At 40.5% G+C, this 27,702-nt stretch overlaps 1 protein-coding gene across 1 annotated transcript in view; it reads right to left on the minus strand.

Annotated features, from left to right (window-relative positions):
- Positions 1 to 27,702, minus strand: part of LOC122806187 (acylamino-acid-releasing enzyme-like) — a 1,918,826-nt gene that overhangs the window by 1,135,685 nt on the left and 755,439 nt on the right. The window contains exon 13 of the mRNA XM_044076421.1: positions 396 to 493. Coding sequence (XP_043932356.1) covers positions 396 to 493 — 98 coding nt within the window. The remainder of the gene's footprint in view (positions 1 to 395; positions 494 to 27,702) is intronic.

Genomic DNA, 27,702 nt, shown 5'->3' on the forward strand with positions numbered 1-27,702 from the left:
TGCACATAAGGAAGGATGTAAATAATCCTCACTTTGGTGTCTGTGTAAACATCAGCCACCAGGGCAAGAGCCTGGGATCTAAGCAGGAAAAAAAATAACAGACCACCAGAGGTCAACTCTCATCCCATGACTGGACAAATATGAGATTTCAGAAGAAGACATGGGTCCGTGTAGAGTGGCTGAGACCAAGCAACTTAAGCGGGATAATAACTGGGTCATTAAATCATTCAGCAGTGGGGTCGACTGCCCAGCAGGTGTAGGTAAAGAAAGCAAGGAAGACTTATCCCTAACAAATGACACTGCTTTGTTGGCCAGTCCTATCTCTTACTATATGAACCACCTCCATCAATGAAGCTCAGTTATTCAGTAAACTATTTCAGATATTGAAAACTCACCTTTCTGCTCCTCTGTGGAGTGCTAAAAACCACTCTCTGACTATCTGCAGACCAACAGGATGGTGGCAGAGCATTGCAGTAAATCCCAGTAAACTCATCTAAAAATGGGGAAAAAGCAAGGAGATAGATGGCTGTAACATGCCAATATTCACATGAACAAAAACAAAATTAATTTATTTTTAGCAGGATATCTGCATAATTTAAGTATAAGTTGCATTTATCTCCAGGGCACCTTCAGTTCAGAGGACTATATATGCATGGAAATAACACAGTACTGTCTAAAATGTAATGCTGTTTTTAAACTATGATTAGAACACATTTGTTTTTTGCAGTTATAAAGAAATACACTGTGTAAGTAAATGCTTTCACTGTCTAAAATACACTTCTGTATGTGAAACTGTATTACTACAGTGCAATCAGTAACAGATTGAGGCATGAAAAACAAATAATGCATAGCTCTCAAACTTCCATTACTAAAAGCAAAATAGTACCTCTTATAATATGGGTCAACTCATTACAGCAGTGATGTCTCCAGGCATGTCTTCAGTTACATCCTACTGATGCCTCTAGGTATCAAATGTTGCTTGTTCATGTTTACATTGATAATTCCAAATCCATGATACATACAAGGTATTAGATTTCATCTTAAAGCATACACAATGGCAAACCCAACTACACTGATATTTGACCTCTGTCTAGGGCAGATAAAGAGATATTATTTTTTAATTATTAACTTATATTGTAATTATTTTCATATGTCTGTAAATCAAGTGACACAGACTGAACTGCTTAACCTCATGAAAGATGAAGAAAATGCTGCTGGCAGTATATAAGTTTAATGTTTACTGAGATATTGTAAGCTTTTATATAACATTACAAAATTCATATTTACTGTGGTTACTGTGTCTTATAAAATCCTGTATTTAATGAATGCAACCACTGAACAGATTATTTTGTGCTGAACAGTTTTCATTTACAGTTTTCTTGTAACACTTATGATTCTAGAAACATGAGCATTTATTTGAACCATTTGTTGATAACTTTCTGTGTTCTTCATATTGATCACTGCTGCAGTATCCTTAGCTATATGAATTATATCCTGTCAAGGATATAACAGCTGGCCAGCTTCCAAAGCTTCAGGGCACCTTCTATGTGCCCAAACTGTCGAGCAGCTCGAGTTGAGCTGACTAAAAGGACAGGTTTAGGTGCAAAGCCCTTCAGAGCCTTACTGCTGCTTTAGAGTACACTCCCCTGAGGCTTACCAGTCAGCTTGTGCTTTCCTTGGAAAAGTCTTTTTCAAAGTGTCAGGAATCTCTCTCTCTCTTGGATGAGACATCTCTTGCACAAACTGGAATTCCAAGAGAAGATTCAAAAGTCTTTCTTGACTTCCTCACAAAGGATTGTGTTCCTGGGATGTCAACTAGATATCTCAGTTCAGAGAGATTTCCTTCCTGAAGAAAAAATAGATCTTTATTTAGACTTATTTCAAATGTTTTCCACTCAGGACTTCCATCAATATGAGGGAATACTTCAGGATTTTGGGTCTCATGGCATCTATGATTCTCATGATACTCCTGGCAAGACTCCACATGAGAAAGATACAGTGGTATCTAAAAACTCTTTGGTCTCAACAGACGCTCTGGATTTTGCTTGGGGAGCAGTTTCAGGAGGTTTAAAAGTGTAGGGGGTGTGGGATACCAAAGACAGATGCAAGCACATAAATTTCAAGGAAATGCTTGCCCTGATCAAGGGACTCAACTCTCTGAACCATCTTTGGTCCCCTGGACATCTTCAAGTTGTTACAGACAATACCAGACAAGCTGGGCAGGACTAGGACAGAACCTCGATTAGAAAATGAATCTGTGGGGAATTTCAAAGGTAGACATCTTTGCCTCCTCTCTGAACAATCAGCTGGCTTTTCTGTTCCAGGACTCCATGTAAGAAGGCCTGGAAGACAGATGCCTTTTCATTTCTTTGGACATGAATGTTTCTCTATGCCTTTCCACTAATATCCGCAGTACTTCTGAAGATTCAGAAGGAATCCACCAAGATCATTGTAGTGACTCCCTTCTGACCCAGGCAACCATGGTTCTCCCTTCTTTTGGAAATGGCCAGAGGCAATTACCACAAGCTTGCTCAAAGACTGGATCTACTCACACAAAAACAAAGGTGTTTGATACATACTGACACCAATCATCTTGAACTGACTGTCTGGATGACAGGTTCTTAATTCCTTTGAGGCACCTGTTTTCTGAGGATGTGCAGCAGGTACTAATGGAAGCAAGAAAACCTACTATGAGAAAATCATTTGCTAGCAAATGGAAAAAGTTTTCTAGTTGGTGCCAATAACATTGCCAGCACCCATTCCAGGCTAGTTATTCTCTGAATTTACAATATTTGTGTGCATTACAGTCCTATCACTTTTTGTATTCCTCTGTCAAGGTTCATTTATTGTCCATAACAGTATGTCTTACCCATGGATCCTCTGCTTTCAATGCAGTCTCCTATTCTTGAAAGGGGTTTTGCATAAAAGGCCTCCTAGAAAACAAGTGGCCCTTCACTGAGATCTTAATTTTGTGTTACAGAAGCTAACACTTGCTCCATTTGAACCACCTAATCGGTCAAACTTGAGGTACTTAATGTGAAAAAAATGTTCCTGTGTGTTCTGACCTGTGCTAGAAGGGTATCTGATTTGCAAACTCTTATGGTGGGTCACTCATATCTCATTTTCCACAGGGGCAGTATTTCTTTGAGAACTAATCCTTCTTTTATGCTTAAAGTAGTATCAGAGTTTACTTTAAGCCAAAGTATCCATTTCCCCATTTTCTTTTCTGAACTTGAAAAATGAGAGTAAGGATACTTCATACGTTTAATGTCCACAGACACCACAGGTACTATCTTGACTATATTAAATCTTTTAGATCTTCGGAAAAATTGCCTCCTCCTCCTAGAGGCAAAAGCTGGTAGCAGAGATCTGAGTCTTCACCAATCTGAGGATGGGGAGAGTGGGGTTGTAACTAAATATCCCTAGCTCAGCTGCTCATGTCATGCACTACCTCTGGTTGGTGAGTGCTTTGAGATTGTTAGGGCATGTCACTCATTTTTGTGGGTGATATAACCCCCTCAGGACTGCCCTGCTCCCCAATAAACTAGCACTCCCATGGGATCTCTAGTCTCTATTGGGGATTCTACTGTGGATCCAAGTGGCTCAACATGTTCCCTGCTCTCTCTACCCAAAGAGAGGTGAGATGTCAAAGTTGTATTATTCTTTCCTTCCTCCACACCTGCTCTACCATACACCTGAGTCCCTGTTTGAGTTCTGATCACCTGTGTTGTAGTCAGTGTTTTATCCCTCTATGCCAACAGAGTTGACCAGATGAGGTTATTTACAGAAAAATCTAGCCACGCATACTTAAGAATACAGTGACATGTATTCATGCATAACACATAGCAGCTGTTTTCCAAATCACTGCCTTTAGTGAGGAAAACTGAACAATGATGAAAATTAATTTTCCTGAATGAAGTAAGAGACTTCTGACAGATAAATATAGCTCAGCCCAGTAAATCTGCAACTATTTACTTGAAGATAACAAGATCTGTTCCACTGATGCAGATCAGTGGGTCTGGTGTGAAGAACAAACATCAAGTGTTGATTAAGACCCATCTCTGTTTTCAGCACTGACCAGTAAGGGTTTTTGATAACAACATCCACATAGAAAAGTGAAACGAGGCTATCTGTGGTAGAATGGAATTACTAGAATGAAAGCTGCCTACCCTGCATCATTCTATAGAAAAACTCAGTACCGTGTAATGGGAAGGGGCACAATAAAAGGTTGTTCAACCAAAATAAGGCATCCCTGTTGATTCTATTGCTGTCTGCTAATAATGAACAAAATGAAGCGAACATTCTCTTTCTCCACAGATTTAAGTGTTCAATACGGAATGAACCTAAGATAGAAAAGACTCTGTTCTCTAAGTACTCACCTGTGGCATTAACCTAACAGGCAGCTGAAAAAATCCAAGATTGTGGTTTTGCCCAGAATTTAGATTACTGTCAAGCATCATGCCTGATGTATAGTTCCCACATCTGTATAGTTTCCTTGTGTTTAGGACCAAATAACTTCTGTTAGCAAACGTATAAACCTGTAGCTCAGCTATCCAAATGGATTTAAAGCAGTCTTTAACATGTAGGTTCTTATGCCAACAAACAGACAGTCAAATCAAGGTGATGTGCTACCAACTCATAGACTTTTACTACCGCAAATGTAACATACTTCATAACCACTTACATTTTGGTAATGCAGAAAATGTGCTAATAGTTTAAAAAAACACTGCTATAGGTTACATTATTCTTACTTTTTCAGAGACATACTTTTGTTGTACCTTTATGTAGATAACTGCATATTGTCCATTAAAACAAAGTTCTAAACATTTTACTGAACTTAAATTTCCCTAACAGAGCAGTTTCATCCAATACTTTACTTGACGATATACGAAAGCATACAATTTGCATTTTGGCAGATTTATCAAATGTTATCGCCCATTTTTAACATATTAATCCATCACTGTAATGAACTGACATTTTAATGGCCTTCCATATCTGAAGTACATAACACTGGGGAAAGCAGCCAAACTGGTGGTACTTATAGCTGAATATGAAATTTAATCTTCATTATCAGATGAAAATCATTCAACAGCTCACTTGAGCATATTTACTCTTGGACAACTCCTTTCCTAGCATTTTTAGAAAACTTTTCACTGCTGTCAATTAAGCAAATGTCTCCTATTATTACTGATCTCTTCACAATATGGAGTCTCAGCCACAAGCTATTCTGTTTATTCATATGTCAAAGCATCAAATGCTAGTTGCCAAGGCAACTAATGGCCACAGCAAAGTCACCCACCTGTGGCTGAGGCAAACTACTACGTCTGCTGTGGAGGCAAAGGCTGTTTACTTACAGTGTTCATTATACTGATCACTACTGCAGTAGCCTTAGCTATATGGGTTACATCTTGCACAGGACATAATAACTGGCCAGCTTCAAAGTTTCAGGGCATTTTCTATGAACCAAAACAGTCCTCGAGCTGGGCTGACTAGAAAGACAGGTTTGGGAAAAAAGTCCTTCAGAGCTTTCTTGCCACTGAAGAGTATGCACCTCTGAGGCTTTACAGGATCAACATTCAGCTTATGCTGCTCCATTGCTGGCTTGATAAGTTCCTCTTGGGAAAAACATTCCATTTAAAAAAAAACATGTCTGTTTAAAGGACAGCAATGGGATTCTATTATTAAATGCTCAACTTCTCTGTTCTTTTTCTCCCTATTTACAGTCCCTGCTATGAATAAACAACAATGCAGCATTTAAAATATTTTAAATCAACTGTTTCTCTCCACTAGAACAGTACCTTACTGTATTGTGGTGGTTTCATTTTCAAAAAAACATTTCTCCTGTCCTGGAAAAGTTTGCTGCAGTCTCCAATTCATTGATGCCATCAAGGCTAATGAATATAGATAGTTTTATGGCCAATTCCCTCCACAAACTGACATTACCACAACCATCCTAAAAACCCACTCCTGCTGTGATATCACAGCTCCCTGGTCCTTCCCCTACCCATGCAGAAAGTAAAGGCTAGAACAAGGAAACGTACATGAGTCAAGTCTCCTGCTGTGGAGCTGTCAATCACAGTAGGTAACAGCTCAAATTACCCTTAGCACTTTGACAGCTAGGGAAGTTAGGTGTGAAGGAGGATGGGAGATGAGTTGTAGTAGTACAAATCAGACTTCACAAAAGACTACAATTTAGCCATTCTAAAGAGAAGCAGCAGTAAAAAGCACTTTGAAAGTCTGTTTTGTGACATTTGCACTGTTTGAGTTTTAAGTAGTCACTGAACGTCATGAAATGTTACTTAAAACTGACTGAAAGAAGTGCATACATGTAAAATCAACGCAGTGACAGGAGCTTTAAAAAGAAAGAGGCCTGCGTGATGTGATTTTTTTACAGACAAGGAGTGCATTGTGGGATGCCTAGAGGCAGACTAAACAATCAGGATCACTTCAAGATGCTAGACTCCATATATGGTCAGACTCAGAAATTACATATACAAATATTTAAAAACCTGCAATTATTCCCATGGTGTTAAAATGTAGGAAACACCAAACCATGATGAAATAAACACTTTTTTTGAGTCTGTGGGTATGGTTCTCCTTTAATAACACTTTCCTGTTCAAGAAAGTTACTTTAAAGCTAGAAATTCATATCTTAACAGACTGTCTTAAGATTGTATTGTACTTTTAAATGAGACCACTTTTTCCTGCCAGTTTAGAACTTGTTTAAAGTAATTGAAAACCTTTTTTTTCTGAGGAGAAATTGTGTTTACTTTACTTCTGGGGTTGACAAAGTTTTTCAAAGTGCTTTTTACTGTGTTTTTATGTGAAAAAATCATTTGTTAAGACTTTTAAGTTTTACCAGCTTTTGCTGCTTCCTTTGCCTTGGAAAGAGAGCATTTGTGGCTTGACCATTGAACAAACTGTCGGTCCCACAGTTGATACTTCTTCCAGCTACAAAAAGAAAAAGTTAAGTAAACAGCATTTGCTACTATGGCAGGGTAGCAATTTGCCTCAGCCACAGGTGAATGACTTTGCTGTGGCCACTCAATGTTTTAGATCCCTCTGATTTAACACCTACAGCCACTATGGACCACAGGTTAGCCATGTCCTCTGCAGCTGTTAAGAGTCCTGTCAGTGGCTAGGGAGAGGGGAACAGGGAAGGATTCCCTGCTTTTTCAGAATTTTGTGCCTATCTTTAAGGAAACTGCTGTTGCCATTACTAAGACACATTTTTCCTGTCAAAAAGAAATAGAAAACTAAACATGTATCTACTGTTACTCAAATTTCCTTAAATAAGAGTCAAAAAAGATGATGACAATTCCAACACGCACAATTTATTGTTAGCGCTTTCATCTACTACAATCAGTAAACTTCTTCAGATGGTCTGAAGAAGTTTACTGATTGTAGTAGACGAAAGCGCTAACAATAAGTTGTGTTTGTTGGAACTATCATCATCTTTTTTTGTTTTATGAAGTTTGTTTTAATCTTAAATAGGAGTCATTTATTGGGTTTGGCTTAGGGTTTAAGTCAAGCTATTGATCCTTCTTATAAAGTAATTTCTGATAAAAGAAAGAGGGATACCTCTTTCCTGAAGAGATTCAAGATTCTGAATTCAGGCAGGAAGAGATAAAGGGTTTTCTTCTCAGATTTCTGATTCAGACTCGGGATAGTTTAATTTCTGATTCTACTTCTGGGGATTTCTCTTTCTCTGAAACTATTTCCAGACATGTCAATGTTTTCGGTGGGAGATCATAGAGGTCTATCAGTTCCTGAGAACATACCCTGAGCTGTTACATCAGGAATTTCCAAAACCAACACACATTCCTCCAATACCACAGTTTTAATGAAGAATTTATGAATTCCTTCAAAGCTACATGACAGCTACTGGCAATTTTTTTTTCATAAGATACTTAGGATACTCCTTTCAACTTAACAATTAGACTGGTCATAACTTAGATATGACATAACACAACACAGTGGAACTCACGGTTCTCTGAAGAACTCTTAAATTCTACAGTTTTATTTACAGGATTATTGCCAGGCATGACAACTTCCAACAATATCATACCGTGAAAAGCTACAGGTCAGCACATAACCTTGTACTTAGTATCAGGTTAACAACTTCAAGGAGAAATCAACAAATACTACCTGGACTGCATCTTGATACTAGAAAAGACCACGAGTCGAGTCTTGGAACCATGGTCTTTCTATAGCTGAGAATAGCATCACTGTCTCTCAGTAATTACTAATTTGACTTGAGTTACATACTGCATTACCTGGCAAATGTGCATTGATATGCCCAGCCAAAACCATGCATCACATGCTCCTTCTTTGAACTTAGCTACTTTCAAACATGACTTATGACTACAATTATGCATTTCCTTTCTCAGGAAAATTAAGCACAATTTATTCATCTGCTTTGAGAAAAAAAAAAAAGCTGAAATATGGCTCATTTCCAATCTGAAGAAAAAGTAAAGTTGACTTTTATGTGGAATGGCACTTTCATGTTCTGTTTAGTATTCACAAAAATTTCTTTAAACAGTCTCACCTCTGGTCTTCCTCAGCACATCTCTCAAATTGTCTTAGCTTTTTTTCTGTCATAGGCAGTTGTGCTAAAACCAAATTAACTTCCAAGTCACTTCTCAACAGGACTTTATTTTGTTCTTGTAAAAATGAATGAGTCATAGATTCTTACTAAGCTCAGAGCTAACAAAGATCATCAAGAAGCACAAGCACAGGCACATCACCAAGTATTTGGGGGGAAACTAGTGGTATCTACCCATGGTATAGACTTACTCCACATAGTCCTGGTGAAAATTTGCGATCATTCATCTAAACTGGTTTTAAAGGTTGCCAAGGAAACACTAGAGAAGCCTATTCCAGAAATGGGGCATACTGTAGGTTAAGTAGGGAACTGCCATGGGTGTTTCCTTTACTAATTATTCTGTTTAGGTGAGTTCTGGGTCATTGGAAGCTAAGCAGAGATCACCTGTCAGAAGACTGTATGACACAGTAGAGCAACTGAGATTTTAGTCTATCAGAGTAACTAAGAGTAATGAGATCTGAGATTCTTTTAGTGTGGAGTCGCTGAGGTCTCTCAAACTAGATTAGGTAGTTGGCAAGTTACATGCCAAATGGTGCATTATTTTCAATGATGGGCCCAATAGGGAATGAATAAAGTGGGATTATAGTTTCTATGGACATTGAAGAAATACCATGAAGGATAAGCTGTGCAAGGCAGGAGAATTTCCTAACCACCACAGAGACATAGAACTCAAAGGAGAAACTGTTTTCAGCATATATACCCAAACCCCTAATGACTGTCAAAGTTAAGTGGTATGTGATACTAGATTTACAAAAGGAAAGCGTTCTGCATTTCATGATGAGAAGAGTAAGCCCATGACTAGTACTACACAAAGCATTTCTTTGGTCCAGCCTTTGCTGGAAAATTTGAGTATCAGAATGGGATTTAATAACTGTGCCCAATTTGCGAACATCAGCAAACCTGGTTAGCCGAAGTCCCTTGATATCAGCTTTTATCTCACAAAAATATATACCAAAGAGGAAGGGACTCTCTACAGGAAAATACCTCCAATCTTAATGGTATGGGTTCTGACAGACAGCCAATTGCAACCTAACAAAATCTGTATGGGTTAATGTTGAGTTCATAGGTAGGTACTAGGCTATCGGCCCTAGGGCACATACAAGCCTAGCCAAAAAATGTACCCTGGCTTTCGCCACCCAAGAAAATTATTTTCCTGTGCCCCTATCGAGCAGAGCCACAGAAGTGATCCCCGGGGTGAATTTCCCATTTCCCATCCAATCATCAAGATTTTTCTTGAAGAGTGCTAATGAGGAGCTCTGTTTGACATAGGCAGGTAGTCTGTTCCAGAGTATGGGAAGTCTCTGGGACAGGAATCTATCCCTCTAGCATGTTCTGTTTATTGTGGTGACAAGGTTAAGGTCCCTAGAGCGTGTAGCTCGGAGGGATTGGGATTTCTTTAAGTGGAGCATGTCCAACAGCTCTGGGTTAGACATAGCTTTGTATGTTAGGCAGAGATCGCCCCTGAGTAGGCGATATGCGATGGAGTAAAGCTGTTGTTTTTTGAGACGGTCTGCATAGGGCATCTGTTTGAGGCCAGTAATCCTCTTTGTGCGGTATTTCTGTGGTCTTTCCAGTTGTTGTAGATGTCTTGTGAGGTACATACCAAAAGGGGCGTTGTACTCTATAATGGGTCTAATGAGTGATGAGTAGAGGGGAACAATGACCTCTTTTTTTTTGGATGAGAATCTTTTTGTGATGAGATGAGACACATAGAAGGATTTCCTGACCACTGTGGCGATGTGATTATCAAAGGAGAGACTATTGTTCACCTGTGTCCCAAGGTCTCTTATCACATTTTCGGTATTAAGTAGACTACCAGCTATGCGGTAGTTCATGGGTACAGAGTTTTTACCACAGGGGATGACCATACACTTTTTGGCATTGAGCTTCAGGCCATGGTTTGACACCAGGTATCTGTCTCAAAGAGGCCCTTTTGTAGTTTGTCCACATCGTTAGGAGTTTCGATTATGGCTCCTAGTTTGCAGTCATCTGCAAACTTTGTTAGCCAAAGACCTTCTGTGTTGGCCTGCACTTCAGACAAGTAGATACCAAACAGGAGAGGACCCAGGACTGAACCCTGTGGTACTCCACTTGTCACTGGTCTGATGTCGGATTTGGAATCCACTACTTTCACAGTGTGGGTTCTGTCCATGAGCCAGTTGGCAGCCCATCTTGTGACATAGGGATTTATACCTAGTTTAGTGAGCTTATCTATAATTCCAGAGTGGGGGATGGTGTCGAAAGCCTTGGCGAGATCTAGATAAGCTGTGTGAACCATTTTACCTTCATCTGTGGCTTTGGTGACTGCTTCAAAGAAGTCAATCAGGTTTAGGAGACATGATCTGCCTTTTACAAATCCAAACTGAGTAGGGTCCAGAGTTTGGAGATTACCAATGTCGTTGTTTATGAGTTCCACGATGATACGTTCCATGGCTTTGCAGACCAGGCTCATCAGGCTAATGGGGCGGTAGCTCCCGAGGTCCGTCGTGGCTCCCCCTTTGTGGAGTGGGATAACTGTCACGGTGCACCATTCAGTGGGTACAAAGCCTGAGGTGAGGCTATGATTGAACATGGTACTTAGGTAGGGTGCCAGTTCATTCTGTAGTTCGTGCAGAACGCAGCCTGGGATATTGTCAGGTCCCATGGATGCTGTGCTCTTGACTTTGGAGAGTGTGTTTTTTACCTGTGCAGCCGTGATTATAGGAACTTTGCATTCTTTCAGTATAGAGATGGGCCCTCTAGGGGCTGAGAGGGGGGTAAAGTTATCACTGAACCTATCTGCTAGGATGTTGGCAGTATCAGTTGGTTCTGTATATTTAGTGCCATTATGCTGCAACTCAGAGCAGATCTGAGTGTTCCCATTTAGATTCTTGACATAGCTATAGAATGCTTTGTGGTTGTCTTTAGAGTCAGTGGCAATTTTGTTTTCGTAACTAGCTTTGGAGGATTTTATGAGGGATCTCAGCTTCTTAATGAGGTTGACCAGGGAGTTCCTCCAGTCATGGGATTTTACTCTTTTTTGCAACAGTTTCTTTCTTCTGTTGTAGAGTTTGTTTATGGCAGAGGACCACCAGATTGGCTTCCTTTTTTGGAGGATAACATCTTGGTTCTATTAGGGATAGCATGATCCATGCACTCGTGTAAGTGCTTATAAAGTGCATTTGTGTAGGATTCAGCAGTCATACCTCTATTGTCCGTCTGCATGGGTGTCATGAAGTTTGCCACTTCTGTCTTAAGAAGTGTGAAGTTGGCTTTTGAGAAGTTTTTTACGATGGTTTCCCTAATTGGGGCTGGGGGTGGGATGTGGATGTCTCGGCTGATTAGCTTGTGGTCGGATCTGACCAACGAGGAATTGACCTCTGGTGTGGAACACCGGTTTCCCATGTTGGTAATGACCAGGTCTAGGATATTGCTGCCCCTGGTGGGGGTGTGAATAAGTTGATCCAAGGCGTTGGAATTTATAAATTCTAGAAAACGTTGAGCAAAAGAGTTGGTACATTAGTAGTTTTCCCAGTTAATGGTGGGGTAGTTAAAATCTTGAAATAGTGGTCAATAATCCCAGCATAAGTTATAGTGTCAAGGACCTTGGTAAGGTCTACATAAGCAGTGTGGACCATATGCTCCTTATCCATGGCCTCAGTAACCCTTTTTCAAAGTATTCAACCAGGATGAGCAGGCATAATCTGCCTTTTACAAAAGCCAAACTAGTGTGTATCCAGGAATACAATGTCACCTATATCATTGCTTAATTGTTCCGCTATAATATGTTCCAAAGCTTTGCAGGGACACTAATAAGCCTGTAACTCCCAGGGTCAGTAGAGGGACCGTCTTTATGCAAGGGTACCACAACTGCAATTTTCTATGTTCGGGGGGGGGGGGTATAACCAGTGGAAAGACTATGGCAGAAGAGCTAATGGAGGGGTTTTGCTAAGTTGGACCTTACACTTCTCAGCAGGCATCCAGGGACATTGTCAGGACACATGGAAATAGTGTTTTTAACTTTGGAAATTCCCAATAGGACTTACTCCAAATTGATCTCAGGAAGGGGAGTTTGAGATTGAATGGAGGTGGGAAGAGAGGAGAGGATGGGTGGAGTGAAGTTGGAAGAGAATTTATCTGCAAGAATATTAACAATGTCTTTGGGTCGGAGAAGGAGGTACCACTTGAGATACGTTTAGTACAGAATTACAGGTTACTTTTAATCTTCCTAATATAGCTGAAGAAGGGCTTATGCTTATCTTTTGATTTAGTTGTAATTCTAAGTTCATAGTTGGCCTTACATTTCCTAATGGTAAGTTTGATTGACTTGCTTAATTCCCTTTTATAATGATGAAGTGGACATCTTTTAATGATGCCGAGGAGCTTTATCTTTTTATTATAGAGATTGTTGATGTGAAAGTTCTACCATATGTTTTAGTTCTAAACTTGGACAGGTATAGATACCACGATGCATCTATCCAAGAGGGAGTAAAATTCACAGCAGTAGGCAGCAGCCTCAGTTGCAAGACTGGTTAGGGAGTTTTATCATTTGTGATTATGGGTAAGATCAGTAAATTGCAAACAATTGGTCTTGGACTAAGCCCTGACTACAGAAGAATTATCAGGGGCCACAGAGCAGGCTTTATAGAGAAGATCACAGCAAGTTGGTCAGATTTGATTAGGGAGACGGTAATAAGTTGGCTGGTACAACTGAAAGAAGCGTTTATGAGGAAAAGATCAAGATGACTAACACATTTGGTGGGGATCGACTGCACTGGCATTTACACAATCCAGAAATCTCTGGATATACTTGCTGTTGGTACTAAATGTTTGTAAGTTTATGTGTGCATAGCTGAAGTCACCCACAAGAAAGGTATCTGGAACAACTGCTAACTTTTCTAACTGGTTAAAATATCCTACATGTTCAGAAGATTACATAGATGGGGATCTGTAATTGGCTATAATGTGTTGTGGTAATAAATTTTATTGAGTTTAACTAGGATTTCAATCAGTTCTAGAGCTGTATCATCTGAAATCTGCTAAGAAACAATGAAATTATAGATAAATACAGATACACCCCCATAGTTGCCAGTGGATCTGAATGTGTGACAGGAGTGGTACCCTGGAATGCAGGGAGTGTTATCACTGTAATGGAACCAGGTTTCAGTAATTACCGAAATGTTGTTGTCTGAGGTTAAGGAAGGCTTAAAAGGTTCAGAGATTCTGCAATTTAGCCTTATGTCATTCAGCAGAACTACCTCGCTATTATCCAGACTGCAGTTTAAAATGTTGGGATATCCATCAGGTGAACTCTGACTGAAAAAGGCACTATGGGGGGGAAGCAAAACTTTTAGCCAGTATGGAAAGACCAAGGGGTGAAAGATGCAGGCTTTCCCTGGCAAAGTATGTAAGGCCTACTGATAATTCTATCCCATGCAGACACATAATGGATCCCCATACAATGACACATTTACTAAACAATTACTGAAATCAATTATTTTATCCTTAAACTTGGGTATCGTACTTGGTGATGTTAGAATGGCAGTGCTTTGCCCTCACTGAAGACATGAACAGAGGGCTCAACAATATCTATATGCATCTCCCTCAAGGTGGAACACCTAAGATTATTCACCCCCACATAAGCAACTACAAGGTCATAACTGTATTTGCATCAGTGCATGGACATAAATGCCCTAATGACTTACACCCTGTCCTTACCCATCTTGTGTCTGTATGTCTTTCTATGGAGTCACCAATCACTAAGACATTTCAGGTATGTGCTGCAGGCATATGGGTCCTTAAGGTTATAGGCTTGCAGCACAGGTGACTCTCAATAAGAGCTGCTGTGGTTGTAGATGTGGGTATGATATTAGTATCTGAACTAGTTGTTTGAGGTAAGCTAGTAGGAGACCTAGGAGGGTTGGCAAAGATTTCTTTACTACCTCAACATACTTGGAAGTAATCTTCTGGTGATGTGGTAATGCAGTGTGGTTCTGGTGTAATTTACTAACGGGGTGGAATTGAGACAAATCTGAATATATATATATATATATATATATATATATATATATATATATATATATCCTATGTCCATTTGATCTTCTGGCTTGTAAAAAAATGGAGAGTATATTTTTCAAACCTACAAGTACTCTCTGCATTCTTTGTGATGCTAAGTGCAATTATTTCTAGAAAATAGTCTATAAAAGCTTATGATCACTCTCAGTTTGATTCTTTTTGCAATTAATATACTGATGACACTTCTCACACCAAAACACAATCATAATTACTTCCTTCAGGATCTATGCATTTGTATTCTAGCAGTGTATTCTCTGCTACCATGTATCACAGGAGCTCCTTCTTATAAAATCAGCTCCCACCTCACCCTCAATATCTGTACTTTATCAGTCAGTGAATGTCCTAAAACCATGCACAATAGGAATAAGTACCTGTCACAACTCCTACACCATTTTGACTTACACCAACAGATAATGCAATGGGCTTACTTGCATCACATCACCATGAACAGTCTTACACACAGGTGAACGAGGTGGTCACCTAGGGTAATGATCAAGTAGGGGTGCTTTTCTGGTATTTATTTAATAAAAGTAAAATAATGTGGCGTTTCTTTACATTTAGAAAATAAATAAATAAATACACACACACACACACACACACACACACACACACACACACACACACACACACACACACACACACACACATATATACCTACCAGAAAAGCATCCCTAACTGAGCAGCCAGAGCAGCACCCTAGGGAACAGGTGTTGTACACTCAGCCATTCAATTTACTGGCCTCCTGATCCTTCTCACCCACAATCTACCTAGACAACAAATCAGTTACAGTCTGGGAAGCATAGAGCAAGCAGTAAATAAATTTTAAACTGTAGAAAATATCTGCTTTGGGAAGAGAACTGCTCTTAGTGAAACCATTTTTTTACTTTACTGCTACTGCTAGACAACCAGATATTTCACATTTTAGTTACAGACATGTAAAAAGTCATTTTGCCTTCCTTACCAAATGTGACTAATCTCAAAGAGGCAAAGCATCTTTAAATATTCTGACTCATTGATATTGTCTCTTGTATTTAGTCATTATTTAATGCTATTTTTAATTCATTACAGTGTCTATGAGCAAACCTCACTTATGCTAGAAGCTCAGAATAAATGCTGCACAGAATGTGGGAATGAGTACACTGACTGGCTTTGAAGAAGTACAGTTTTGAAAGTAAACTTACCAGAACTGTAGATGTCCTAACAGATCACTGTTGCAGTAGATTAAGATATTGGGTTATATCCTGCAAAGGATATGACCAACCAGCCAGCTTTTCAAAGCATACAGACACCGTCCATGTGCCCTAATTGCCTGGGGCTCGAATAGAGCTCCATATAAAAAGCACTTAGAGCACCCAGAGCTTTAGAGCTTTCTTGCTGCCAAAGCATACTCCTTCTCGCATGTCGGGAAGACAGACTCTAACCTGCAATCCAAACTTTTTCTGACCTCATCTCATCTCATTCTATTACCTTTCCCTCCCTAGTTATTTGATCCAAATATTTTTCTTCCTTTGCTAATTTTCTATAGTAAATTCTTGCCCCTCTTACCTATTTCCTACACCCCTACTGGTCATTCCTACTAATAACATCTCCTTTCTCCATTCCTGTGCAGGTTTCCTGCATCCAAAATCCTACTCTCTCATTACTTATTGAACTCCTCCTCCAACCGTTTCATCATCGCTTCCCATTCTGATTTATAATCTTCTGCTTGTGTTATGTATATGAACCCTAACTGCATAAGTCTAACGCATCCCTTCAAATCAGGTAATCATAAACCACCTTGTTCTATGGGAAGAATCAACTTATCCCACTTAACTCTTCCCTTCCCAAATAAATTTTACCTCTTCATTAACTATGGTCTACAGCTTCTCCTCTGATTGACTAAAACACACGACCTGTATATAAAACTAAAGGGACAAAAAAAAAATCACTGATTGTAACTTATTATCCATATCCATAATCAGCTTCTCAGTTTTTGTATTATTTTTTGTTTAGCCTATTTCCAGATATCCTTAGCACCCGAAGTGGAATCCTTTAATCCATACACCCAACCACTTAATCTTATTATGGTCCCATAAATATGGTTATTGCTAAATTAATTAATGTATGGGTGTACAGTTTACCACCACAGCCTTTGTTTAGTCTTCATTTATTTCTTATCCTGGAAAAACTTGAAACTGCTTGTAAATGTTACACAATATCAAAATGTCCTTTTCTGGATTTAACAAATACAAAATAATATAATCTGTGAATAAAGCTATTTTCTTGATTATGAAACCAGTTACATCCTTTAACTCATTAGTCCCTTATTTTCATTGCTACTGGCTCTATACACATAACGCAAATAACGTGGAAATAGGCAAAACTGTCTGGTTCCTCTGTTCAATCACATCTTGTCAGAGAGGAGCCCTACCATCATAATTCTTGCCTCTGCCCTTTCATATCCTCCTAGTTTGCCCTATCATTCTATCAGGGGATGCACATGCTATCATTGTCCGACTCTCAAAATCCCAACTGACTCTATAAAATTTCTTTTCTGCATTAAGACCCACTTACACTCATATATTCTGTATTCCACTAGATCATCACTTTCTATTAATGTTTTCAAATGTTGGCCTCACCACAAAAAAACACACTGATCCATATCTATCAACTTTGGCAGCACCTGTGCCATTCTCTTAGGCAATACAGATATGAATAGTTCACAACCACGGTTCAAAATTTAAACAGGTCTATATGAAACTGGATCTGAAGGGTCTTTACCCCCTTTGGGTACTACAGCCAACACAGCTTTCTTCCAAGGTGCTGGTCCCACCTCTTTAAAATAATGTTAAATAAAACCTTCCAGATCTTTATCACTTTCTTCCCTCCCAACTTCTAAACTACCACAAGAATAACATGTTCCTGGAGGCTGCTCTGTTGATTACACTTCACCACTTTTATCTCATCATACCCTAGGTATTAATTGTTGAGGGTCATCTGGCTCTACCCTTGGTGTATTAACTCTTTCATAAATATTTCCATTTGTGCCTTTTCTGGTTTTCCATATTTCTCTTCCTTATATAAATTTTCATAAATGTTTCAAATATCTTTAACCTCTGTAAAGGATCTCTGGTTATTTTTCTTGTTACAGACTCCCTACGTTTGGCAACAATTCTTTCTACTTTGCTATATCACTTTCTCTTTCAGGTGATTTCAACTGAATGAATAATACTGCAGTTGCCCCCATACAGCATAAATAATAACAGAGATTAGGGATCAGAAACATATACACATACTATATAACAAAGCAATACTTACTGTATAACTGAAGAGTAAAGGGAGTCAAAAACAATGTGCAAAGTATCTGCATAACTGTGAACTGCCACCTGCATAGCACTTGTTTATGAACCATAGCCTACATTTAATATCTACACATACTCTGAAAGTATTTGAGATTGGAGGTTTCTTCTGCAAAGTATTTTAATAAATCAGTCCTATTAATTTATATCATTATTTTTGTTGTTTGTAGTTAATGGTTTAGAAGGAGCTGCATTGACAGTATTTAGCAAAATAGTATATTCCATAATTATTCTTCAGAAATATTTTGACTGAAAATAATTATGTAGGTCCCTTAGAGTCTAGAACTTTTAGCTTCTGTATTGCGAGGACCAATTTGAGTCAGTTGCCTTTCCAATTAAAACAATGGTTTTAAAGACTTTTCATTACTTTCTTAAAAATCTTTTAAACTTCCACTAGATTATGAATGGATTTTATTATGGTTTTAGTTAAGAGGCATTTACAAATTACTAACTTTCTTCATATAATAGTAAGTGAGAATATAAGAATTAATGACTTTTCCAGAGAGCATAAAGTTTAACCCAAATAGGAGGTGAAAATATTGTTTACATTTCAATATCTTAAAATGTTTGTATGTTCTTATAATGTAGCAGTATATACAAAATCAGGAATTTAAAGTGTGCCATTAATCCCAGGAGAAGCTAACGTCTTGTACCCCAGTCTAGCTGTTTTAGGGTGCCATACAAACTTATTTACCACATATAGACGTAAAAAGAACTTCTTAGGACTGGATTGCAAAGAACAATTTGAGTTATAAAACATGTTATGAAAAAATAAATCAATTTTAAAAATTACATTTTAGAAAAAGTGAAACAGTGGCCGTCTTATTCACATTGTTTCTCATAAAATTATTACTGGTTTAGCTAAATTTCATACCCAAATATTTTGGACTGTCACAAATTTTTATGAGACACGGACACACAACATTTATGAAAAGATAATTATAATTAAAAGAAAATAAGATGTGTTTATTCAAATTCAGCTTGTAATGTGGTATACAATGACATTATTAATTAATGTGACAACAAAAAGAATATCTGATCTTGGACAAAAACAAATAGTATTATTACCTGCAAATGCAGTTATACTTATAGTTTTGCACAAATGCCATCAAAATGTATCAGTGTGTTTTATGAGACAACAAAAATGAGGTTTCAAATAAAGATATAAGAAATAAGGGGACAAATTGACTTGCTTTGTACCACTTAATATTTATAGATTTAAATGTTTTAACAAGAATAGATAGCACATAGGGGTTAATAAAAAAGAGGAAAAGTACAGCTGTGTAAGTAAACTTAGAATAACAGTAGATGTTCGAATGATCATTACTGCAGTAGCCTTAGCTATATGGGTTACATCCTGCATAGGATTGATGCCCGTGCCCTGGCCCAGCAATCAAGGAGCGTCAATCCTCACCACAAACACCAGTGAGGGGTGTCTCATATAGGAGGAAAGGATAACAAATACACACACAGTAAAGTGCAATTTCCCTTAAGAGCAAACAGAGATCACAGTCAGTCCGGGGCTGATCGCTCCCTTGCTCTCCAGGTCCCCAATACGACTCCCCACTGGCACAGCTATAGGGTCCAGATCTCAGCCTAGTGGGCAAGTTAAAACCTCCAGCACCCTCTCTGTCCAACCAGCACTTCATGTCGCTGCCCAAGTAGCTGACACACACACACACACACACACACACACACACTTTGAGAAGAGTTTATATAACCACACAGACACTTCTGGGGAAGGCTGGCATAGATTCTCCAGCTGTGCCCCCTTTTCCCAGACTATACGGTAGTACCAGCTGCCACCACCCACTAATACTTATCAGCTACTCAAAGACCCTTAAAGGGGTGTCCAATTATTACTGTGCAATATTATTATCTAATTGGTAGTATAGCCCCAGGCTAAAGCTATTGGAGTGGCTTTGTACAATTTTACCAAAGGCATGCAAGTACTCTAAAGAGCTTAAATTATCTACAAAAACATTCACAGTTGAAAGGGTTTAAGAATATTTAATAACAAATAGTTAAAAAAGACAATACTTTGTACTACATAGTGCTAGTCAAGAGTTCAGAGATCACAGAGAAATACTTAAAATAATTCAGTAGAACAGTTCTGACATCACAGAAAAACACTTAGTCTAATCTTTCTAGTTTCTAGCTATTTCTAAGAGAAAACACTAAGTCTAAGATAAACTTACATACAGGGCAAAGGCAGAGTGCTGATGAGTTAGATGATCAAGACAAAAATGCTTAATAGGTTCATAGGTAGGCAACTAGGCTATCGGCCCTGGGGCCTATATAAGCCCAGCCAAAAAGGTACCCTGGCTTTTGCCACCCAAGAAAATTATTTTCCTGTGCCACTGTCAATGTCAAGTAATGCTCTCTGATTCTCTCTGTTTTTGAAATCACATTCCTGGTTCACATTACATCATTCTTCACACTTCCCTGGGTTTCCAGGCTGACAGAAACTACATTTACATTCTTCACCTCGGAGCAGAAACCAGAGCAATAAAGGACATTTATGCATGCAAATTCTGGCCATTAACTCTGACCTTAAAAGAATAGCAAGAATTCCTTCATCTAGACCAGCTGGAGCCGTGTTTACATCAAAGAGTCACAACATGCTTTACTCAGTCAGTAGAGTGCACTGTTGTTACATTTTTTTTAGTTCCACATGTAACATTATTTTTACCATTTAAGGCAACAAGCCTGTGGTTTATAGTAATATTTACAGATGACAGAATTATCTCCAAAATTCTATCTGGCTAGGCTGGCAGCCCTGACCCATCTTCACCCAATATTCACATATCTCCTCCAGAGGAGAACTCAAGCTGTTTTTCAAGTGACCCCTGAGAAACGCTGCTTGAGGGAGTTAGGTCTACCTGAGTACACCTTAGCCCATTCCCTGTCTTGAGAGCCCATCTGCATTGGCATTGTTAATCCCACTGCGGTGCTGCATGGGCATAATCATATGCTTGCAACCCCAGGCTCCATCTTAGCAACTTGGCATTTTGCTAGCTGGCTCTGTTTAACCATGTTAGGGGGTTGTGAGCTGTCATAACAGTGAATTTCCTTCCATACAGACAAGGCTGAAGTTTCTGCAGTGCCCACACTATGGACAGACATTCCTTTTCTACAGCTGCATAGCATTCCTCCCTGGGTTGCAGCCTACTCCTGAGATAAACCACGGGGTGCTCTTCTCTCTTTGAAGAAATCTGGCTAAGTACAGCCCCCACCCCATGGTTTGAAGCATCCACCTGCACAACAAATTCTTTGCTGTAATCTGGACTGGCTAACACAGGGGGTCCTCCCAAAGCTTCTTTAAGCTTCTGGAATGCCTGCTCACCTGCTGGGGTCCACGCTACCTTATTTGACCTGTTCTTCCTTGTTAGGTCTGTGAGAGGAGCAGCTATGGTACTATAACTGGGGACGAACTTTGTGTACTATCCTGCTGTCCCTAAAAATGCCCTCACCTGCTTTTTAGTAACAGGTGCAGGCCATGCCTGAATGGCTTCCACTTTGGAAGGTTCTGGCCTTATCCTACCACTCCCCACTCTATGTCCAAGGTAGGAGACCTCTGTCATACTCATCTGACATTTGCTTGGCTTAACGGTCAACCTTGCCCTCTGTAGTCTGCCCAACACCTCCCTGACATGCTGAAGGTGTTCTGGCCAGGAATGGCTCTAGATGGCAATATCATTTAGGTAAGCAAGGGCAAACCCTCCTGCTCCTGCTAGGATATGATCTACCAGCCTCTGGAAAGTTGCTGGAGCATTCTTCATCCCAAAGGGCATCTTTCTGAACTCAAACAAGCCAAAAGGAGTCCCAAAGGCTGACTTCTCTTTAGCACTGGGAGTCACGGGCACCTGCCAGTAACCCCTGGTAAGATCAATGTTTGTAAGATACTTAGCCCCAACCAGCTGCTCTAGGGCCTCATCTATCCTAGGCATGGTGTAAGCATCTGACTATGTCAGACTATTTAATTTCCTGTAGTCCACACAGAACCCGGTGTTGCCATCCTTCTTTGGCACCAGCACAACTTGGGAGGCCCAGGGACTGTTGGACTCTTGAATCATCCCTAGTTCCAACATCTCCTGTACCTCCTCCCGTAGAGTCTGTTTGATTCTTTCAAGCACTCTACAAGGGGCCTGCCTAATAGGCCTTTGGGGTCCTGTATCCACCTGGTGCACCCTGGTTTCCCAGTGAACATGTCCCCAAATTCCTGCAACACTGCTCGGATTTCTCGATCCTGGGTAGGAGACAGCTGCTGGGACATTGCTACCCAATTTCCCTGAGGTGTCCAGCCCGAGCCTCACTGAGGGGCTCAGTCCCCAGATCTCCCTCAGACTCCTCCTGCAATCCACTGCAAATGCTCAGCATAAGGGCCTCCCTATCATGGTAAGGTTTCATCATGTTAACATGGTACAATTTGTGCCGCTACCTTCTGCCTAGCAGTTCCACCATGTAGTTAACATCACTTACCTTTCTTACCACCTTGTAGGGTCCCTCCCAAGCTGCTTGCAGCTTGTTGTGTCTGACAGGAATGAGAACCATTACCTGCTGCCCCACAGCATACTCTCTAGCTCGAGCATTCCTGTCATACCACAACTTTTTCTGTTGATGGGCTTCTGCCAGGTTCTCCTGGGCCAAGCCCATGAGTTCCCTGAGACTTGTCCTGAAGTTTAGGACATATGCCACAACAGACTCATTGTGAGACTCGCACTCAGCTTCCCACTCGTCTCAAATTAGGTCCCCTCACCCTATGCCCATACAGCAACTCAAAGGGTGAAAAACCTGTGGATTCCTGGGGAACTTCTCTGTAAGCAAACTACAGATGGGGCAAATATTTGTCCCACTCCCTCTTAAACTGATCTGCAAATGCCCGTAGCATGGACTTGACTGTAGAGTTTAACCTCTCAACAAGACCATTAGTCTGGGGATGGTAGGGGGTGGTCTTCATGTGCTTCACCCCACAGGACTTCCACAGACAAGCCAGCAGGTCTGACATGAAATTGGCACCTCTGTCAGTAAGTATTTCTTTTGGGAAACCTACCCTGCTGAAAATCTCTAACAAAGCATTTGCCACCTTCTCTGCCTCAATGGAGGACAAAGCCATCGCCTCTGGATATTACGTGGAATAATCCACTACCACTAGGATATACTTTTTCCCTGTGGAACTTGGGGGCACTCAGAGGACCCACAATATCCATAACTACCTTCTGAAATGGCTCCTCAATCACAGGCAAAGGCATCAAAGGAGCTCTCACCTTGGCTCCTGCCTTGCCTACATTTTGGCACTACTCACAGATCCTGCTGTACCCTGTTACATCTCTGGAAATTCCAGGTCAATAGAAGTTCTGCATAATATCCCTCTTTGTACGTTTTATGCCCACATGACCTGCAAAGCGAATATTATGGGCTATGGCTAGAAGCGCCCGATGGTAAACTCTAGGCACTACCAACTGCTGTACTCTCTCACCTTCTAGCCCTCCCTCAGGGGTCCACTCTGTATAGTAACCCTTTGTCCCAGTATACAGATTCCCCCTTTCCTTGAAAATCAGGTACCTCCCTAGCTACCTGCCTCAGGCCTTGCAATGTAGAGTCTAACAGCCGAGTCTGTCTCAACTCTCTCCTTGTAACCCTTCCCAGCTCCCCTTCCACAGGAAGTCTGGCATCCTCGGACAGCAGTGCCTCACTGTCAGCCTGGGTACTACTACTCACCTCTACCTTTGCAGTCACTCTGTCCAAGGGACCATCAGTAACCCCAAACAGCTGTGGCTCACCTTCAGTCTCACTGCTATAGGGTAGCTTCCTCCCTGAAGTAACCACCCCAACAGTCCTGGCAGGAAGTATGCAGTCTGTCTGGGTTTTCCACAGGCTACCAGACTTACCTGCTTGTCTCCAAGCCTGACAGCATGCAACTGCACAAGCAAAGGGTGCTGCACTATCAAAATCATTCCCTATCAGGACATGTGCAGGTATATCTTCAAACACACCTACTTGCTGGCTTCCTTTTCCACCCTCCCAGTCAAGGTGAACCCTAGCCAAAGGTATTTGGAATGGGATCCCTCCTAAAGCCCTGACTGGAGCAGACTGCCCAGGCAAGTAGTGCTCCCCTGTAACCATTGCAGGCTTTAAAATGGTTATATCAGAGGCTGTGTCTATCTTGGCAATGGCCTCTTTGCCATTGACTACAACAGGATATAACCTCTGGTGGTAGTTTGGTACCCTTGTTGTCCCATTTTTATCTTTCCCACTTACTGGCTCCCTCACCTTTTGTTCCCCACCTTGCCTCCGTGGACACCTGTATGCCACATGACCCCACTGGTTGCACTGAAAACATTTAACCCTAGCTCCTGGACGTGTACCTGGACTAGTGGCTTCCCCTGCTACTGGCAGTTTCTGTTGGGGCCATCTGTGCTGCCCACCATGGGTTCCTTTAGACCCATGAGCAGTACTGGGGGTCCCCTTCCTGTGCAGGTTTGCCCTGCTTGCCAGGTATACGTCTCCCTTCTTCCACAACTCATCTGAAGTAGCACATTGTCTATCAGCTAATCAGATCCTCACGTCCTCAGACAAAGTGCTAAGGGCTTGTTCCCTCACCAAAAGGTCTGCCTGCCCTTCAAAAGTGGTGACCTGACATCCACTCACCCACCTATGGAAATAAGTGCTCAGTTCAGCAACATATTCACACACACTTTCATCTGCCTTGCATCTATGCTCACAAAACTTTTTCCTATACGTTTCAGATGTTAGCTTAAACAATTCTAACAACTGATTTTTAACAGCAGTATAATCAAAATATGCAACGTCAGACATTTTTGACAAAACAGTTACAGCTTTACCATGGAGTAAGAGGGTCAGGAACCATACCCAGAGCCTTTGGTCAACACTATACTGTTTGCATACTCTCACAAACATATGAATGAAACGATCAAAATTATCTCCCTCTTTAAATTGCGGAAGGAATTTACTGACCTTTTGTGCTTCTGGGGTCCAGTTACTCCCTTCCCCATTACCTCCATGACTCTGGCGAAGTGTCAGCATTTCCCTCTCATGCCTCCTCTGCCGCACTTTTTCCTCGGCTTCTATCTCCAAACGCCTGGCCTCTAACTGAAGTCTCTTTAGCTCCAGATGGATTTTTAAGTCCTCTGCAGAAAGGTTGAGCTGTCCATTCTCCGAGGGTATTATATCTCCACTGCCAGTCTAATTGCCCTCCTGGTTACTGTTTTTTGATGCACCTGTAACCAAGGCTGCAATCAGGTCTGCCTTAGTCAGGTTTCCATGCACCAGTCCCCTAGCCTGGCACATCTCCACCAGCTGGCTCCTTGTCAACTTTCCATACTCCTCTGCTGACATCCTGCCCGATCACCCTGACTAACTAAGCTAACAAAAGAAATAAAACAATTGTGATCTGAACTCTGAGTATTCACTGCGTGGCTGATTTAGAGTACAAAACACCTTCAAAGCTCACTGTACACAAGCTACAAGAATTCACTCTACCCACACCACTGCAAGCCAATTAGTATTAGTCAACCAATTAATATGTTGTGTGGATATCCCACCTCTGCCAAACAATTAATATGTGATGCTTGTGCCCTGGCCCAGCAATCAAGGAGCCTCAATCTTCACCACTAGCACCAGTGAGGGGCGCCTCATATAGGAGGAAAAGATAAATACACACAGTAAAGTGCAATTTCCCTTAAGAGCATAAAGAGATCACAGTCAGTCCAGGGTTGGTCACTCCCTTGCTCTCCAGGTCCCCAATAAGACTCCCAACTGGCACAGCTACAAGCTAAAACCTCCAGCACCCTCTCTGTCCAACCAGCACTTTGTGTCCCTGCCCAAGTAGTGCACACACACACACACACACACACACACACACACACACACACACACACACACACACTTTGAGAAGAGTTTATATAACCACACAGACACTCCTGGGGAAGGCTGGCACAGATTCTCCAGTTGTGCCCCCTTTTCCCAGACTATGTGGTAGTACCAGCTGCCACTACCCACTAATATTTATTAGCTACTCAAAGGGCCTTAAAATGGTGTCCAATTATTACTGTGCAATATTATTATCCAATTGGCAGTATACCCCCGGGCTAAAGCTATTGGAGTGGCTTTGTACAATTTTACCAAAGACATGCAAGTACTCTAAAGAACTTAAATAATCTCTACAAAAACTACCACAGTTGAAAGGGTTTAAGAATATTTAATAACAAATAGTCAAAACACAAGACAATAATTTGTACTACACAGTGCAAGACAAGAGTTCAGAGATCACAGAGAAATATTTAAAATAATTCAGTAGTACAGTTCTGACATCACAGAAAAACACTTAGTCTAATCTTTCTAGTTTCTAGCTATTTCTAAGAGAAAACACAAGTCTAAGATAAACTTATATAGAGCAAAGGCAGAGTGCTGATGAGTTGGATGGTCAAGACAAAAATGCTTAATGTTCTCTGATTCTCTGTTTTTTAAAATCACATTCCTGGTTCACATTACACAATTCTTCACATTTCCCTGGGTTCCCAGGCTAACAGAAACTAGATTTACATTCTTCACCTCGGGGGAGAAACCAGGGCAATAAAGGACATTTATGCATGCAAATTCTGCCCGTTAACTCTGGCCTTAAAACAATAGCAAGAATTCCTTCATCTAGACTGGCTGGAACCATGTTTACATCAATGGGTCACAACATTCTTTACTTGGTCAGTAGAGTCCACTGTTGTTACATTTGTTTTTCAGTTCCACATGTAACACTATTTTTACCATTTAAGACAACAAGCCTGTGGTTTACAGTAATATTTACAGATGACAGAATTATATCCAAAATTCTATCTGGCTAGGCTGGCAATCTTCACCCATCTTCATCCAGTCTTCACAGATATAACAAACAGTCATCTTCCAAAGCTTCAGGGTGCCTTTCACATGCCCAGTCAGTCATCTCAAGCTCAGCTGACTAAAAAGATAGATTTGGACATCAAGTGCATCACAGCTTTCATGCCAGCAGAGAAAGGGAGGCTGAGTCCTGAAAGGACAATGCTAGAAATAACAAAAAATAAATAAATGTCCACATTCTGGCATAAACAGCATACCAAAAACAAAGGGGATGGAGGCAGTGAGCAGCTACTGTAGCAGTGATCATTCAAATATCTACTGTTATAATAAGTTTACTTACACACTGTACTATGCTCATCATGCTGATCACAGCTGCAGTAGCCTTAGCTGCATGGGTACATTACCCTAGCTTACTAGATTTGAGAGGTGGAAGGAGAAAAACCTAGGAACCCTTGGAAAACGGTCTTAGCAAAGCCTAACATAGACCTAGAGAAGTCATGCTTACATTGCTTTGTAAATGCATGTACAGAGGTCCAAGTTGCAGCTTCTAAAATGCTTCTAGAATCGACTCCTTTAAAAAAAGTCACAGATGAAACTAAGGCCTTGGTACAGAGAACCTTAAGTATGTCTGGAATACTTTTGTTGTGGTGAGTATTACAAAAGAAAATAACATTGGGCAACTATTTGGAAGTAGTCTGCTTTGACACAGGTTGTCCCTCCTTCTTGCCTTCACAAGAAATGGTCAAATGATCTGAAAGACCTAGTTCTGTCAAGATACTACCTGAGCTGTGTGTGGACATCCAAGGTACAGAGTATCGTTCCTCTTTCATTCTTAGCTTCAACAAAGAAAATGGC

This window comes from Protopterus annectens, chromosome 7.part0 (genome assembly GCF_019279795.1).
Source record: "Protopterus annectens isolate FY-2018-M chromosome 7.part0, PAN1.0, whole genome shotgun sequence".
NCBI classification, from domain to species: domain Eukaryota; kingdom Metazoa; phylum Chordata; order Ceratodontiformes; family Protopteridae; genus Protopterus; species Protopterus annectens.